Source organism: Oncorhynchus mykiss, chromosome 2, assembly GCF_013265735.2.
Source record: "Oncorhynchus mykiss isolate Arlee chromosome 2, USDA_OmykA_1.1, whole genome shotgun sequence".
NCBI lineage: Eukaryota > Metazoa > Chordata > Actinopteri > Salmoniformes > Salmonidae > Oncorhynchus > Oncorhynchus mykiss.
The window spans coordinates 92,516,228-92,533,579 of NC_048566.1; the positions used below are offsets into that span (position 1 = coordinate 92,516,228).

A 17,352-nucleotide genomic window follows, 5' to 3' on the forward strand; every position below is an offset into this window, starting at 1 on the left:
TTAGATAAAATTAGATAATTAGATTAAATTAGATTAGATAAAATATAGTTGGCCCAAACTTAGATAAAATTGGGAAAACTTAGGCAAAAATTCTGTCAATTTTAAATGATGTGTTTGCTTAACTCATATGTTTATTCAACCATAATTATTATTTGGTCATCTTACCTAAACAAAAGCTGTGGAACTAGTTATGCTAGTTATGTTAGTTATTATTACACACACAGTTTTTGACATACAATGTTTCCAAAAGACGTATTTAACACACGTTGAGCATTTACACAGTAATTAATTTTCACCGTGTCCTCACAACCTCCTGGTCTCATGGCATTCCGATGTTCCTGCTATGCCACTATGTCTGTCTTATCAGTTCATCTTACTATTCTCTCATAATTGATATGTTTCACTTGTTTCAGAAAAAACAAATTCTGTATAGTTGTCTGTTGGTGGGGCATATAACTCTGTTTTAATGTTACTCCTTGATCACTATGATAAAAAAAAAACATTGTTTTGTTGAGTGTATTTTTAAAACAATGTTTTATATTGTAGTAATCAAGGAGTAACATTACAACAGAGTTATTATTGAGTGTATTTTTAACAGAGCTGAGATTTACTTTGAAGTCCAAAGTGTAGAAATACAGGTGAAATCATTCATTGACACAGACATGGTGGTGTAGCAGGAAGATTGGAATGCTGTGAACCAAGAAACAGTTCAAATCCCAGGTGAGGACATATGAATTACTGTATAAATGAGCATGTGCAATGTGTGTCAAATATGTATGCTGAAAACATTGTATGTAAAAAGCACTCTTAACTAGTTCAATAACCTTTTTTAGGTGGATTAATTTATGAGACAATTTGAGCAAAAACATCATTTTAACTTGACTGAATTTTTGCCTATGTTGAGGCTGTGGAACCAGTTACTTAATAATAATTAGTTGAAACAACTCAAAGTTTATAAAAACCTTTTTTACAGTGCATCTAAATCCACCTTAAAGCCAAACCCTAACTACCTTTCTCTTTTCAACTGTGTGGTCATCCCTGAACCTTTTTTAAAAGATATTAGTCATTTAGCAGAAGCTCTTATCTAGAACGACATACACTCAGTGCATTCAGCTAAAATAGCTGCTATCTGCAGAATCAGTGCTAGTGAGAGTAGATGAAAAGACAAGTACAATAGTCTGAGCAACAACATAGTTTACCCACTGCTTTACTCTAGGCTCCAAAACCAGTAGTTCTACTGCACTGAAAATAATTGGGGTGCTGCGCGCTGGTTGGAGTTATGACATAGTTGTTACTGCAGTTTGTCACTGCATGTTGCTTATGTGAAAGACTGTAAAGCAAAAAGCTGTAAAAAAAAAAAAAATAGATCATAGCAATTGTGGAATATGTGGGATGTTTGCCCCAGCCTAGCAGCATTAAAGTCAATGTGAAAGAGTGAGCTACAATAGCTATGTTGTATGAGCTAAATGTCACACTGTTCTCAGCCAAGCAGTTTGACAGACGTGAATGAGGGAGAAAAAAACAGCTATTGGAAATCGGTGGCGAGGTTGTTCTGCCACAGAAATACATACTTTCTAGTTGAGAAGTGGTGCTGTTTTCAAATGCCTTATCACAAAAGAACATGCACCCTCAAATAAACCAATAACAAAAATGATTTTCTGGATAACAGGCGTAAGGCTCTGCTATAATCCTTACTAATTGATTGAACTAATTCCAGTTATTGTTTTTTCCACCACCAATACTGTGTAGCGGGCACCTCTGCCAAACAGCTTTATGAATATGAAATGTCCTGCTTCTGTAGAGGAAAGGCATAGCTAATTACTGAAACAGAATATTGCTAGGATACATTTCCATGCTGTTTTATGCTGTGATTCCTGATCTTTTCTACTGTAAATAAAAGCCTATTTATTCACAGACACTGGTAGCTTGGCAAGGAGACGTGAGCTATTGTTTCTCCATCTGTTAGCACCTGCTGCCAGAATGTTAAATCTGCATGTGTGTTTTGTGTTTGTTTGTTTTGGAGCAGAAATTAATGTTTAAACCCAAAGCTAAATGTGTCGTCTAATGTTTTGGAGCAGAAATGTTTGTTTTAAACCCAACACTAAATGTGTCGTCTAATGTTTTGGAGCAGAAATGTTTGTTTTAAACCCAACACTAAATGTGTCGTCTAATGTTTTGGAGCAGAAATGTTTGTTTTAAACCCAACACTAAATGTGTTGTCTACTGTTTTGGGGCAGAAGTGTATGTTTAAACTCCAGGTTTGATATGTTTGTGTAATCTCTGAATGTTATGTATTTGTGTTGCAACAGAAATGTACGAGGTTTAAAACTGACACCACTGTGTGCAGAGATGGGCAGTATTTATGTTACATGTATTTGAAATACATATTTGAATTACTTCTGAGTATTTTGTCATTTGAATTACACTGGGTTGAACTATATACCAATGTATTTTGTATTTTCAAAATACTGTCATTTGTGTTTTCAAAATACTTTTCCATTCAATGTTTTATAGCAGTTCAGATGTTGTGCCCCTCTTTCACCCTGCATTGGTATCAGAAGTCTGATAGCACTATGGCATGATAGAGCGTCTGCTAAATGAACAAAATATAAATAAATATGTAAAAATGTTGATAAATAATGTACTTGATACGGTTGTGATACGAATGCACTAATTGTAAGTCGCTCTGGATAAGAATGTCTGCTAAATTAGTCAAATGTAAGTGTAAAAACTAACAATTGCAAAGCATGCTGAGTATTATTCTAATGAGCTCTGCCCTGAAACAAGGCCAATAATAATACCCATTGTGCTTTGCAGTTCATTTTGGTTTGTTAATTTTCACATATACATTTACATTTGAATAATTTAGCAGACACTCTTATCCAGACTAAAGTATATCAACTAAAGTAGATAAACAACAACATATTACAGTCATTTTTGTAACCGGTACTGGGAACATTGTTGCTATTCAGGCTGTCTACTTGCAAATATCATTTAACATTTTAATACAAAATGCATGTATTTTAATTAAATACTTTATTATTTTTGATACATTCATCTTCATGGTATTTTGTATGTGTATTTTGTCATTTTTGGCTATCCCTGATTGTGTTTGTGTTTTGTCATTTTTGGCTATCCCTGATTGTATGTGTATTTTGTCATTTTTGGCTATCCCTGACTGTGTGTGTGTTTTGTCATTTTTGGCTGTGTGTGTGTTTTGGAGCAGAAGTGTATGAGGTTTAAGCCCGAGGCCACGGTGTGGGTTGCTAAGCAGCAGATCCTGTGTACACTGACCCAGACTTTGAGGGACGTGCTGAACTACGGCCTCTTCCAGCCTGCTGTGGAGGGCCGAGAGTCCGGCTTCCTGGATGAGGAGTGTGCCCTTAAAGACTACCCTACTCCCACCAACACGAAGGGGGTCCCCACTCTGGAGGTACAGGAACCATTCAGTTCTCCATCCACCAGGTCCAGCACTAACCCTAGCCTTAGTCCTAACCCTAGACCTAACCCACCGTACCCTAACCCTAACCCTCAGACTATCCCACCCACCACCAGCAAAGTGTTCCTTGGTGGTGCAGTAACAGTTCTGCTCCATAAGTCTGTATGCTCAAATCACTGATTTCTCCACAAAACACAGATCCAAGAGTGGATCTTCGTCACGTCTCAGAGAGGCATTCTTGGCTCAAAGTGTTATACTAGCCTATAAAGTATGTGGTGGAGCAATGGTTTGTGCATCGCATGCCCTACTTCATTTCTTCAGTACTGCTCCATGACGCAGGTCCAGTCCTCCTGTATTGTCAAACATATGTTACTGATTGTTCCAGAACATACCTTATTAGGCCAGCACGACGTTGCTGTGGATTGTGTGTGCAGCCCCTGTCTACTTCATTTCTTAAGCTCTGTTCAATCCCTGGGGTCCAGTCCTAACACAGCACTGGACATGCTGTTGTAGTCCACCCAGGGGTGCTGTATACCACCCAGGGCTGCTGTATAACACCCTGGGCTTTTTGATCCTTCGATGTCGGCTCTTCCTATCATTGTTAAGCAGAATTCACCAAGCGTTGGATTGTTCACCGACTAATAGGGAACGTGAGCTGGGTTTAGACCGTTGTGAGAAAGGTTAGTTTTACCCTACTGATGATGTGTTGTTGCAATAGTAATCCTAGTAATAGTAATCCTAGTATTGATAGTAATGTGACCTAAAATAAAAATTCTTAGCTTCACTGTCCAAATACATATTTAAAGGGATTACTATAGATAAATAAACAGAAAATGTATTGAACAAAAACTCCCTTGTCAATCCTGTTGGCCAACCAGTGGGTGTGTTTTCTGGGGTTGAATTACATTTATTGTTGCTGTAGCCCACCCAGGGGTGCTGTATACCACCCTGGGCTGTTGTATACCACCCTGGGCTGTTGTATACCACCCTGGGCTGTTGTAGCCCACCCCATCCTACAGAAGCACTTCTCCTGTTTGATCATTATCAAAGAATTTCATCTGGAAGAATTCAGCCACTTAATGAATGATCAAGGGACTGCATCACTATAATAAGTCTTTGTTTTCCAAACAGCTCAGCTGAATTGTGATGAGGCAGCATAGCTGGAAACTCCCTCTTGGCTCTCCCTGGCTCTGTTCTTTGTTCTATATCTCCTCAGTCAGGGGGGTCCCCTGGTATCGCTAGTACTTGACTGAAGTTTTAATTACTGGCTGCCTGGGTGATCTTCTCTGGTAGTGGTACACCTTACTTAGTATTAAAAAATAGATCATCATTAGCAGTGCTGCCAGATGGGTATGATAGTGACTGGTTGTTTAATCAGGATCATTGGGAGATGACTAGAAGTGCCGTGTCGTTGACTATCATTAAATGTGAAGACTGTATATTATCAAATCAATTCTCTATGTGTAATTTAATTACGCGATTAAACTAATCATGTAACTTTAATTAACTAGGAAGTCGGGGCACCACGGGAACATGTTGTTTATAGAGTTTCAATTTCCCGAATATAACTCAAAACAGTCGCTTATTAATGAATTTGACCTCATCAGTCTCATTACTGAATGTCGCAAACCCTTGGATATCTACACGAACCCTAGCATAGAATCATGAATCAGCGATATGCAAATCGGCTTATTTATTTATTTACTAACTTAATCAATCACAAAATTACATAAACACACACAAATAGTTCATACATTGGTTACTACATGATACAAAGAAAAATTCCCTAGCGGACGAAACCGATATGATGGCTTGGTAGACAAAGGAAAGGGGTGGGGACCAAGAGCGGGAAACTCACAGAGGATTACTACACTCATAGAAATTGCTAATGCTTTGAACATGAACAACCGCTCATTCGAAAAGAAATTGCAATTAACATATTTACGAGTGTCTGCCTTTGTTGTCCCTTTCAGCGATTGCCGGTCTGTCTGCTGGATGGAAATGTTCTTAGATCGGATGCGTTTACAAGACTAAAGTATTTAAACAGCTGTAGTCTGAATAATTGTTCTTTAGTTTGTAGATGTCTTTGCCATTTCAACGTGGGAATGATCTCCACGTTCTCTCTGGTCTTGTCCTTTGGTAGAGTTGTACGTACATTCCACACTATTTAGATTTAAACCTCCTAATTGAGAAGTGTACACAACCAAATACACAGTAATGTGTGTTTCCTGTCCTTCATGACATCACCAAATGAAACACACTCGACATGACTGTCCCTTAAGTGTCCACGGACCATTCCCACGTTCTCAAAAATATAAATGTTGTTTAAGTCTCCCATTTTGGGGATTAGGAGTTTTGGCAAGGAGAATGCCTTTGTTCTCCATAGGCTCTCTCCCGCCATACTGAGAGTTTCTACCAGGAATTTATGACCGTTGTAAAACCTGATGTGGGAGAGAAAGTGAGAGAGGGGGGAGCCACGATATACACCCAAAAGGGCTACGTCGTGACAGAAGTCATGACAAGTCTTACACTACATCATAATGTATTATCATTTTTGGGCTTTAAGTAAAGTGTTGAAGTAACTTTTCTTCTTCCATTTGCAGTTCCGTTACAAGAGCCGGGTCTATCAACAGCCCAATGTGAATGAGAAGCAGATCGCCAAAATCCACACGCAGGTGAGAAAAATAAATGAAGTCCTTTATATTTATTTTTCGCTTCTTTCAGGTTGTACAATAGATTCATTATATTCATTTAAATGAATGTGAATATCAACGGCTGGTGTAAGTTCTTGTATTGGAACGGGTGAAAAGTATACCTTGGACAGTTATACCCTGTATCCGCCATTTCTGTAACCATGTTGAAAAGGTCAATGTGAAAAGGAAATGTCAAGGCCAGTAGAGTTATTGCAGTCGTGTGGAAAAATATATTATTAAGGGAACTTGTCTTTGATATATTCATTATATTATGAGTGAAAGAACATTTCAAGTCTTCTCCCTGTAATGCTGATAGAATTAATGCCCTATTAATCTACAAGCTGAATATAAAGTGTGAATTATTGAAGTGTAGAATTTCCATGGGCTCACTATTCAGCAGGTACGTATTTAACATGATTCAGTATTTGATTGAGCCAGACAGACAGCTGAGTCCAGGACAATTCCCATCAATGTCCTCCTTCTGGATCAAACAGGAATGCCATACTAAATCATTTACCCATCGAAATCCCTTCACTCTGTTTTACCTGGTCTTTCAAGTTCACTGTGTGTGTGTGTGTGTGTGTGTGTGTGTGTGTGTGTGTGTGTGTGTGTGTGTGTGTGTGTGTGTGTGTGTGTGTGTGTGTGTGTGTGTGTGTGTGTGTGTGTGTGTATGTGTGTGTGTGTGTGTGTGCAGGAGAGAGAGCGAGGGAGAGAGAAGTACCACTTATTCTGTTATTCAACCAGCTTATTTTGGAGGAACAATGATGAAATGATGAAATTACAAATTATGCATGCAAGCCTGTGTGTGTGGTGTGTGTGTGTTGGAGTTCAAAGTGTAACTGCTTATAAGGTATGTGCACTGGCTGGCGTAAGTCCCCCTGCAGTGTGTCTGTCCTGCCTGAAGGCTGCAGACAAGCCTCTCTCCCCCACTGCCTGCCGCTGTTCAGCTCAGCTCAGCTCTGGGACCTGCTCTCTTAACTATTTATAAGTGGCCTCGAAAGCAGCATGTGTCCCTGGATCAGTCCTTGGGAAAGCACCATGAGAGGAACAGCAGTGGAGAGACCTGAGGAACCATCACGTGACAATCATACTGTACTAACCTCATATCAAATCAATGTTTTTTGTCCATCCGCCCGAATACAACTGCTGTAGACTTTACCATGAAATACTTGCATACGAGCCCTTAACCAACAATGCAGAGTTAAAACATATAAATAACATAATAACAGAAGAGGAATAAAATCAAATACACAAGAATGGAGCTATATACAGGGAGTACCAGTACCAGATCAATGTAGAGCTATATACAGGGAGTACCAGATCAATGTGGAGCTATATACAGGGACTACCAGATCAATGTGGAGCTATATACAGGGAGTACCAGTACCAGATCAATGTGGAGCTATATACAGGGAGTACCAGTACCAGATCAATGTGGAGCTATATACAGGGAGTACCAGATCAAAGTGGAGCTATATACAGGGAGTACCAGATCAATGTGGAGCTATATACAGGGAGTACCAGATCAATGTGAAGCTAAATACAGGGAGTACCAGATCAATGTAGAGCTATATACAGGGAGTACCAGATCAATGTAGAGCTATATACAGGGAGTACCAGTACCAGATCAACGTGGAGCTATATACAGGGAGTACCAGATCAATGTGGAGCTATATACAGGGAGTACCAGATCAATGTAGAGCTATATACAGGGAGTACCAGATCAATGTGGAGCTATATACAGGGAGTACCAGATCAATGTGGAGCTACAGTGCCTTGCGAAAGTATTCGGCCCCCTTGAACTTTGCGACCTTTTGCCACATTTCAGGCTTCAAACATAAAGATATAAAACTGTATTTTTTTGTGAAGAATCAACAACAAGTGGGACACAATCATGAAGTGGAACGACATTTATTGGATATTTCAAACTTTTTTAACAAATCAAAAACTGAAAAATTGGGCGTGCAAAATTATTCAGCCCCTTTACTTTCAGTGCAGCAAATTCTCTCGAGAAGTTCAGTGAGGATCTCTGAATGATCCAATGTTGAACCTAAATGACTAATGATGATAAATACAATCCACCTGTGTGTAATCAAGTCTCCGTATAAATGCACCTGCACTGTGATAGTCTCAGAGGTCCGTTAAAAGCGCAGAGAGCATCATGAAGAACAAGGAACACACCAGGCAGGTCCGAGATACTGTTGTGAAGAAGTTTAAAGCCGGATTTGGATACAAAAAGATTTCCCAAGCTTTAAACATCCCAAGGAGCACTGTGCAAGCGATAATATTGAAATGGAAGGAGTATCAGACCACTGCAAATCTACCAAGACCTGGCCGTCCCTCTAAACTTTCAGCTCATACAAGGAGAAGACTAATCAGTGATGCAGCCAAGAGGCCCATGATCACTCTGGATGAACTGCAGAGATCTACAGCTGAGGTGGGAGACTCTGTCCATAGGACAACAATCAGTCGTATATAGCACAAATCTGGCCTTTATGGAAGAGTGGCAAGAAGAAAGCCATTTCTTAAAGATATCCATAAAAAGTGTCGTTTAAAGTTTGCCACAAGCCACCTGGGAGACACACCAAACATGTGGAAGAAGGTGCTCTGGTCAGATGAAACCAAAATTGAACTTTTTGGCAACAATGCAAAACGTTATGTTTGGCGTAAAAGTAACACAGCTCATCACCCTGAACACACCATCCCCACTGTCAAACATGGTGGTGGCAGCATCATGGTTTGGGCCTGCTTTTCTTCAGCAGGGACAGGGAAATGGTTAAAATTGATGGGACGATGGATGGAGCCAAATACAGGACCATTCTGGAAGAAAACCTGATGGAGTGTGCAAAAGACCTGAGACTGGGACGGAGATTTGTCTTCCAACAAGACAATGATCCAAAACATAAAGCAAAATCTACAATGGAATGGTTCAAAAATAAACATATCCAGGTGTTAGAATGGCCAAGTCAAAGTCCAGACCTGAATCCAATCGAGAATCTGTGGAAAGAACTGAAAACTGCTGTTCACAAATGCTCTCCATCCAACCTCGCTGAGCTCGAGCTGTTTTGCAAGGAGGAATGGGAAAACATTTCAGTCTCTCGATGTGCAAAACTGATAGAGACATACCCCCAAGCGACTTACAGCTGTAATCGCAGCAAAAGGTGGCGCTACAAAGTATTAACTTAAGGGGGCTGAATAATTTTGCACGCCCAATTTTTCAGTTTTTGATTTGTTAAAAAAGTTTGAAATATCCAATAAATGTCGTTCCACTTCATTGTGTCCCACTTGTTGTTGATACTTCACAAAAAATACAGTTTTATATCTTTATGTTTGAAGCCTGAACTGTGGCAAAAGGTTGCAAAGTTCAAGGGGGCCGAATACTTTCGCAAGGCACTGTATATACAGGGAGTACCAGATCAATGTGGAGCTATATACAGGGAGTACCAGATCAATGTGGAGCTATATACAGGGAGTACCAGATCAATGTGGAGCTATATACAGGGAGTACCAAATCAATGTGGAGCTATATACAGGGAGTACCAGATCAATGTGGAGCTATATACAGGGAGTACCAGATCAATGTGGAGCTATATACAGGGAGTACCAGATCAATGTGGTGCTATATACAGGGAGTACCAGATCAATGTGGTGCTATATACAGGGAGTACCAGTACCAGATCAATGTGGAGCTATATACAGGGAGTACCAGATCAATGTGGAGCTATATACAGGGAGTACCAAATCAATGTGGAGCTAAATGTCGTTCCACTTCATGATTGTGTCCCACTTGTTGTTGATTCTTCACAAAAAATACAGTTTTATATCTTTATGTTTGAAGCCTGAAATGTGGCAAAAGGTTGCAAAGTTCAAGGGGGCCGAATACTTTCGCAAGGCACTGTATATACAGGGAGTACCAGATCAATGTGGAGCTATATACAGGGAGTACCAGATCAATGTGGAGCTATATACAGGGAGTACCAGATCAATGTGGAGCTATATACAGTGAGTACCAGATCAATGTGGTGCTATATACAGGGAGTACCAGATCAATGTGGTGCTATATACAGGGAGTACCAGTACCAGATCAATGTGGAGCTATATACAGGGAGTACCAGATCAATGTGGAGCTATATACAGGGAGTACCAAATCAATGTGGAGCTATATACAGGGAGTACCAGATCAATGTGGAGCTATATACAGGGAGTACCACATCAATGTGGAGCTATATACAGGGAGTACCAGATCAATGTGGTGCTATATACAGGGAGTACCAGATCAATGTGGTGCTATATACAGGGAGTACCAGTACCAGATCAATGTGGAGCTATATACAGGGAGCACCAGTACCAAATCAATGTGGAGCTATATACAGGGAGTACCAGATCAATGTGGTGCTATATACAGGGAGTACCAGATCAATGTGGAGCTATATACAGGGAGTACCAGATCAATGTGGAGCTATATACAGGGAGTACCAGATCAATGTTGAGCTATATACAGGGAGTACCAGATCAATGTGGAGCTATATACAGGGAATACCAGATCAATGTGGAGCTATATACAGGGAGTACCAGATCAATGTGGAGCTATATACAGGGAGTACCAGATCAGTGTAGAGCTATATACAGGGAGTACCAGATCAATGTAGAGCTATATACAGGGAGTACCAGATAAACTTGGAGCTATATACAGGGAGCACCAGATCAATGTGGAGCTATATACAGGGAGTACAAGATCAATGTAGAGCTATATACAGGGAGTACCAGTACCAGATCAATGTGGAGCTATATACAGGGAGTACCAGATCAATGTTGAGCTATATACAGGGAGTACCAGATCAATGTGGAGCTATATACAGGGAGTACCAGATCAATGTGGAGCTATATACAGGGAGTACCAGTACCAGATCAAATTGGAGCTATATACAGGGAGTACCAGTACCAGATCAATGTGGAGCTATATACAGGGAGTACCAGATCAATGTGGAGCTATATACAGGGAGTACCAGATCAATGTGGAGCTATATACAGGGAGTACCAGATCAATGTGGAGCTATATACAGGGAGTACCAGATCAATGTGGAGCTATACACAGGGAGTACCAGATCAATGTGGAGCTATATACAGGGAGTACCAGATCAATGTGGAGCTATATACAGGGAGTACCAGATCAATGTGGAGCTATATACAGGGAGTACCAGATCAATGTGGAGCTATATACAGGGAGTACCAGATCAATGTGGTGCTATATACAGGGAGTACCAGATCAATGTGGTGCTTTATACAGGGAGTACCAGTACCAGATCAATCTGGAGCTATATACAGGGAGTACCAGTACCAGATCAATGTGGAGCTATATACAGGGAGTACCAGATCAATGTGGAGCTATATACAGGGAGTACCAGTACCAGATAAAGGTGGAGCTATATACAGGGAGTACCAGTACCAGATCAATGTGGAGCTATATACAGGGAGTACCAGTACCAGATCAATGTGGAGCTATATACAGGGAGTACCAGTACCAGATCAATGTGGTGCTATATAAAGGGAGTACCAGATCAATGTGGTGCTATATACAGGGAGTACCAGATCAATGTGGTGCTATATACAGGGAGTACCAGTACCAGATCAATGTGGAGCTATATACAGGGAGTACCAGTACCAGATCAATGTGGAGCTATATACAGGGAGTACCAGATCAATGTGGAGCTATATACGGGGAGTACCAGTACCAGATCAATGTGGAGCTATATACAGGGAGTACCAGATCAATGTGGAGCTATATACAGGGAGTACCAGATCAATGTGGAGCTATATACAGGGAGTACCAGTACCAGATCAATGTGGAGCTATATACAGGGAGTACCAGTACCAGATCAATGTGGAGCTATATACAGGGAGTACCAGTACCAGATCAATGTGGAGCTATATACAGGGAGTACCAGTTCCAGATCAATGTGGAGCTATATACAGGAAGTACCAGATCAATGTGGAGCTATATACAGGGAGTACCAGTACCAGATCAATGTGGAGCTATATACAGGGAGTACCAGTACCAGATAAAGGTGGAGCTATATACAGGGAGTACCAGTACCAGATCAATGTGGAGCTATATACAGGGAGTACCAGTACCAGATCAATGTGGAGCTATATACAGGGAGTACCAGTACCAGATCAATGTGGTGCTATATAAAGGGAGTACCAGATCAATGTGGTGCTATATACAGGGAGTACCAGATCAATGTGGTGCTATATACAGGGAGTACCAGTACCAGATCAATGTGGAGCTATATACAGGGAGTACCAGTACCAGATCAATGTGGAGCTATATACAGGGAGTACCAGATCAATGTGGAGCTATATACGGGGAGTACCAGTACCAGATCAATGTGGAGCTATATACAGGGAGTACCAGATCAATGTGGAGCTATATACAGGGAGTACCAGATCAATGTGGAGCTATATACAGGGAGTACCAGTACCAGATCAATGTGGAGCTATATACAGGGAGTACCAGTACCAGATCAATGTGGAGCTATATACAGGGAGTACCAGTACCAGATCAATGTGGAGCTATATACAGGGAGTACCAGTTCCAGATCAATGTGGAGCTATATACAGGAAGTACCAGATCAATGTGGTGCTATATACAGGGAGTACTAGTACCAGATCAATGTGGAGCTATATACAGGGAGTACCAGATCAATGTGTTGCTATATACAGGGAGTACCAGTACCAGATCAATGTGGAGCTATAAACAGGGAGTACCAGTACCAGATCAATGTGGAGCTATATACAGGGAGTACCAGTTCCAGATCAATGTGGTGCTATATAAAGGGAGTACCAGATCAATGTGGTGCTATATACAGGGAGTACCAGATCAATGTGGAGCTATATACAGGGAGTACCAGTACCAGATCAATGTGGTGCTATATAAAGGGAGTACCAGATCAATGTGGTGCTATATACAGGGAGTACCAGATCAATGTGGTGCTATATACAGGGAGTACCAGTACCAGATCAATGTGGAGCTATATACAGGGAGTACCAGTACCAGATCAATGTGGAGCTATATACAGGGAGTACCAGATCAATGTGGAGCTATATACGGGGAGTACCAGTACCATATCAATGTGGAGCTATATACAGGGAGTACCAGATCAATGTGGAGCTATATACAGGGAGTACCAGATCAATGTGGAGCTATATACAGGGAGTACCAGTACCAGATCAATGTGGAGCTATATACAGGGAGTACCAGTACCAGATCAATGTGGAGCTATATACAGGGAGTACCAGTACCAGATCAATGTGGAGCTATATACAGGGAGTACCAGTTCCAGATCAATGTGGAGCTATATACAGGAAGTACCAGATCAATGTGGTGCTATATACAGGGAGTACTAGTACCAGATCAATGTGGAGCTATATACAGGGAGTACCAGATCAATGTGTTGCTATATACAGGGAGTACCAGTACCAGATCAATGTGGAGCTATAAACAGGGAGTACCAGTACCAGATCAATGTGGAGCTATATACAGGGAGTACCAGTTCCAGATCAATGTGAGCTATATACAGGGAGCACCAGTACCAGATCAATGTGGGGCTATATACAGGGAGTACCAGTACCAGATCAATGTGGGGCTATATACAGGGAGTACCAGATCAATGTGGAGCTATATACAGGGAGTACCATATCAATGTGGTGCTATATACAGGGAGTACCAGTACCAGATCAATGTGGTGCTATATACAGGGAGTACCAGATCAATGTGGAGCTATATACAGGGAGTACCAGTTCCAGATCAATGTGAGCTATATACAGGGAGTACCAGTACCAGATCAATGTGGAGCTATATACAGGGAGTACCATATCAATGTGGTGCTATATACAGGGAGTACCAGTACCAGATCAATGTGGTGCTATATACAGGGAGTACCAGATCAATGTGGAGCTATATACAGGGAGTACCAGTACCAGATCAATGTGGAGCTATATACAGGGAGTACCAGTACCAGATCAATGTGGAGCTATATACAGGGAGTACCAGTACCAGATCAATGTGGTGCTATATAAAGGGAGTACCAGATCAATGTGGTGCTATATACAGGGAGTACCAGATCAATGTGGTGCTATATACAGGGAGTACCAGTACCAGATCAATGTGGAGCTATATACAGGGAGTACCAGTACCAGATCAATGTGGAGCTATATACAGGGAGTACCAGATGAATGTGGAGCTATATACGGGGAGTACCAGTACCAGATCAATGTGGAGCTATATACAGGGAGTACCAGATCAATGTGGAGCTATATACAGGGAGTACCAGTACCAGATCAATGTGGAGCTATATACAGAGAGTACCAGTACCAGATCAATGTGGAGCTATATACAGGGAGTACCAGTACCAGATCAATGTGGAGCTATATACAGGGAGTACCAGTTCCAGATCAATGTGGAGCTATATACAGGAAGTACCAGATCAATGTGGTGCTATATACAGGGAGTACTAGTACCAGATCAATGTGGAGCTATATACAGGGAGTACCAGATCAATGTGTTGCTATATACAGGGAGTACCAGTACCAGATCAATGTGGAGCTATAAACAGGGAGTACCAGTACCAGATCAATGTGGAGCTATATACAGGGAGTACCAGTTCCAGATCAATGTGAGCTATATACAGGGAGCACCAGTACCAGATCAATGTGGAGCTATATACAGGGAGTACCAGTACCAGATCAATGTGGAGCTATATACAGGGAGTACCAGTACCAGATCAATGTGGGGCTATATACAGGGAGTACCAGATCAATGTGGAGCTATATACAGGGAGTACCATATCAATGTGGTGCTATATACAGGGAGTACCAGTACCAGATCAATGTGGTTCTATATACAGGGAGTACTAGTACCAGATCAATGTGGAGCTATATACAGGGAGTACCAGATCAATGTGTTGCTATATACAGGGAGTACCAGTACCAGATCAATGTGGAGCTATAAACAGGGAGTACCAGTACCAGATCAATGTGGAGCTATATACAGGGAGTACCAGTTCCAGATCAATGTGAGCTATATACAGGGAGCACCAGTACCAGATCAATGTGGAGCTATATACAGGGAGTACCAGTACCAGATCAATGTGGAGCTATATACAGGGAGTACCAGTACCAGATCAATGTGGGGCTATATACAGGGAGTACCAGATTAATGTGGAGCTATATACAGGGAGTACCAGATCAATGTGGTGCTATATACAGGGAGTACTAGTACCAGATCAATGTGGAGCTATATACAGGGAGTACCAGATCAATGTGTTGCTATATACAGGGAGTACCAGTACCAGATCAATGTGGAGCTATAAACAGGGAGTACCAGTACCAGATCAATGTGGAGCTATATACAGGGAGTACCAGTTCCAGATCAATGTGAGCTATATACAGGGAGCACCAGTACCAGATCAATGTGGGGCTATATACAGGGAGTACCAGTACCAGATCAATGTGGGGCTATATACAGGGAGTACCAGATCAATGTGGAGCTATATACAGGGAGTACCATATCAATGTGGTGCTACATACAGGGAGTACCAGATCAATGTGGAGCTATATACAGGGAGTACCAGTTCCAGATCAATGTGAGCTATATACAGGGAGTACCAGTACCAGATCAATGTGGAGCTATATACAGGGAGTACCATATCAATGTGGTGCTATATACAGGGAGTACCAGTACCAGATCAATGTGGTGCTATATACAGGGAGTACCAGATCAATGTGGAGCTATATACAGGGAGTACCAGTACCAGATCAATGTGGAGCTATATACAGGGAGTACCAGTACCAGATCAATGTGGAGCTATATACAGGGAGTACCAGTACCAGATCAATGTGGTGCTATATAAAGGGAGTACCAGATCAATGTGGTGCTATATACAGGGAGTACCAGATCAATGTGGTGCTATATACAGGGAGTACCAGTACCAGATCAATGTGGAGCTATATACAGGGAGTACCAGTACCAGATCAATGTGGAGCTATATACAGGGAGTACCAGATGAATGTGGAGCTATATACGGGGAGTACCAGTACCAGATCAATGTGGAGCTATATACAGGGAGTACCAGATCAATGTGGAGCTATATACAGGGAGTACCAGTACCAGATCAATGTGGAGCTATATACAGGGAGTACCAGTACCAGATCAATGTGGAGCTATATACAGGGAGTACCAGTACCAGATCAATGTGGAGCTATATACAGGGAGTACCAGTTCCAGATCAATGTGGAGCTATATACAGGAAGTACCAGATCAATGTGGTGCTATATACAGGGAGTACTAGTACCAGATCAATGTGGAGCTATATACAGGGAGTACCAGATCAATGTGTTGCTATATACAGGGAGTACCAGTACCAGATCAATGTGGAGCTATAAACAGGGAGTACCAGTACCAGATCAATGTGGAGCTATATACAGGGAGTACCAGTTCCAGATCAATGTGAGCTATATACAGGGAGCACCAGTACCAGATCAATGTGGAGCTATATACAGGGAGTACCAGTACCAGATCAATGTGGAGCTATATACAGGGAGTACCAGTACCAGATCAATGTGGGGCTATATACAGGGAGTACCAGATCAATGTGGAGCTATATACAGGGAGTACCATATCAATGTGGTGCTATATACAGGGAGTACCAGTACCAGATCAATGTGGTTCTATATACAGGGAGTACCAGTACCAGATCACTGTGGAGCTATATACAGGGAGTACCAGTACCAGATCAATGTGGAGCTATATACAGGGAGTACCAGTACCAGATCAATGTGGAGCTATATACAGGGAGTACCAGTACCAGATCAATGTGGAGCTATATACAAGGGAGTACCAGTAACAGATCAATGTGCAGAGGTACAAGGTACAAAGTGACTAGGCATCAGGATAGATAATAATAAGGTATTTGAGGTAGATATGTACATGAAGGCAGGGTAAAGTCACTAAGCATCAGGATAGATAATAATAAGGTATTTGAGGTAGATATGTAAATGAAGGCAGGCAGGGTAAAGTGACTACGCATCAGGATAGATATTAATAAGATATTTGAGGTAGATACAGTGGCTTTGCGAAAGTATTCACCCCCTTGGCATTTTTCCTATTTTGTTGTCTTACAACCTGGAATTAAAATGGATTGTTTTAAATTAAAAATCCTA

General features: G+C 41.3%; 1 protein-coding gene across 1 annotated transcript in view; it reads left to right on the forward strand.

Moving 5' to 3' along the window:
* The window catches only part of LOC110502389 (SH3 and multiple ankyrin repeat domains protein 2-like), a 164,375-nt gene that overhangs the window by 404 nt on the left and 146,619 nt on the right, over positions 1 to 17,352 (forward strand). Inside the window, exons 2-3 of the mRNA XM_036959148.1 lie at positions 3,227 to 3,433; positions 6,043 to 6,114. Coding sequence (XP_036815043.1) covers positions 3,227 to 3,433; positions 6,043 to 6,114 — 279 coding nt within the window. The remainder of the gene's footprint in view (positions 1 to 3,226; positions 3,434 to 6,042; positions 6,115 to 17,352) is intronic.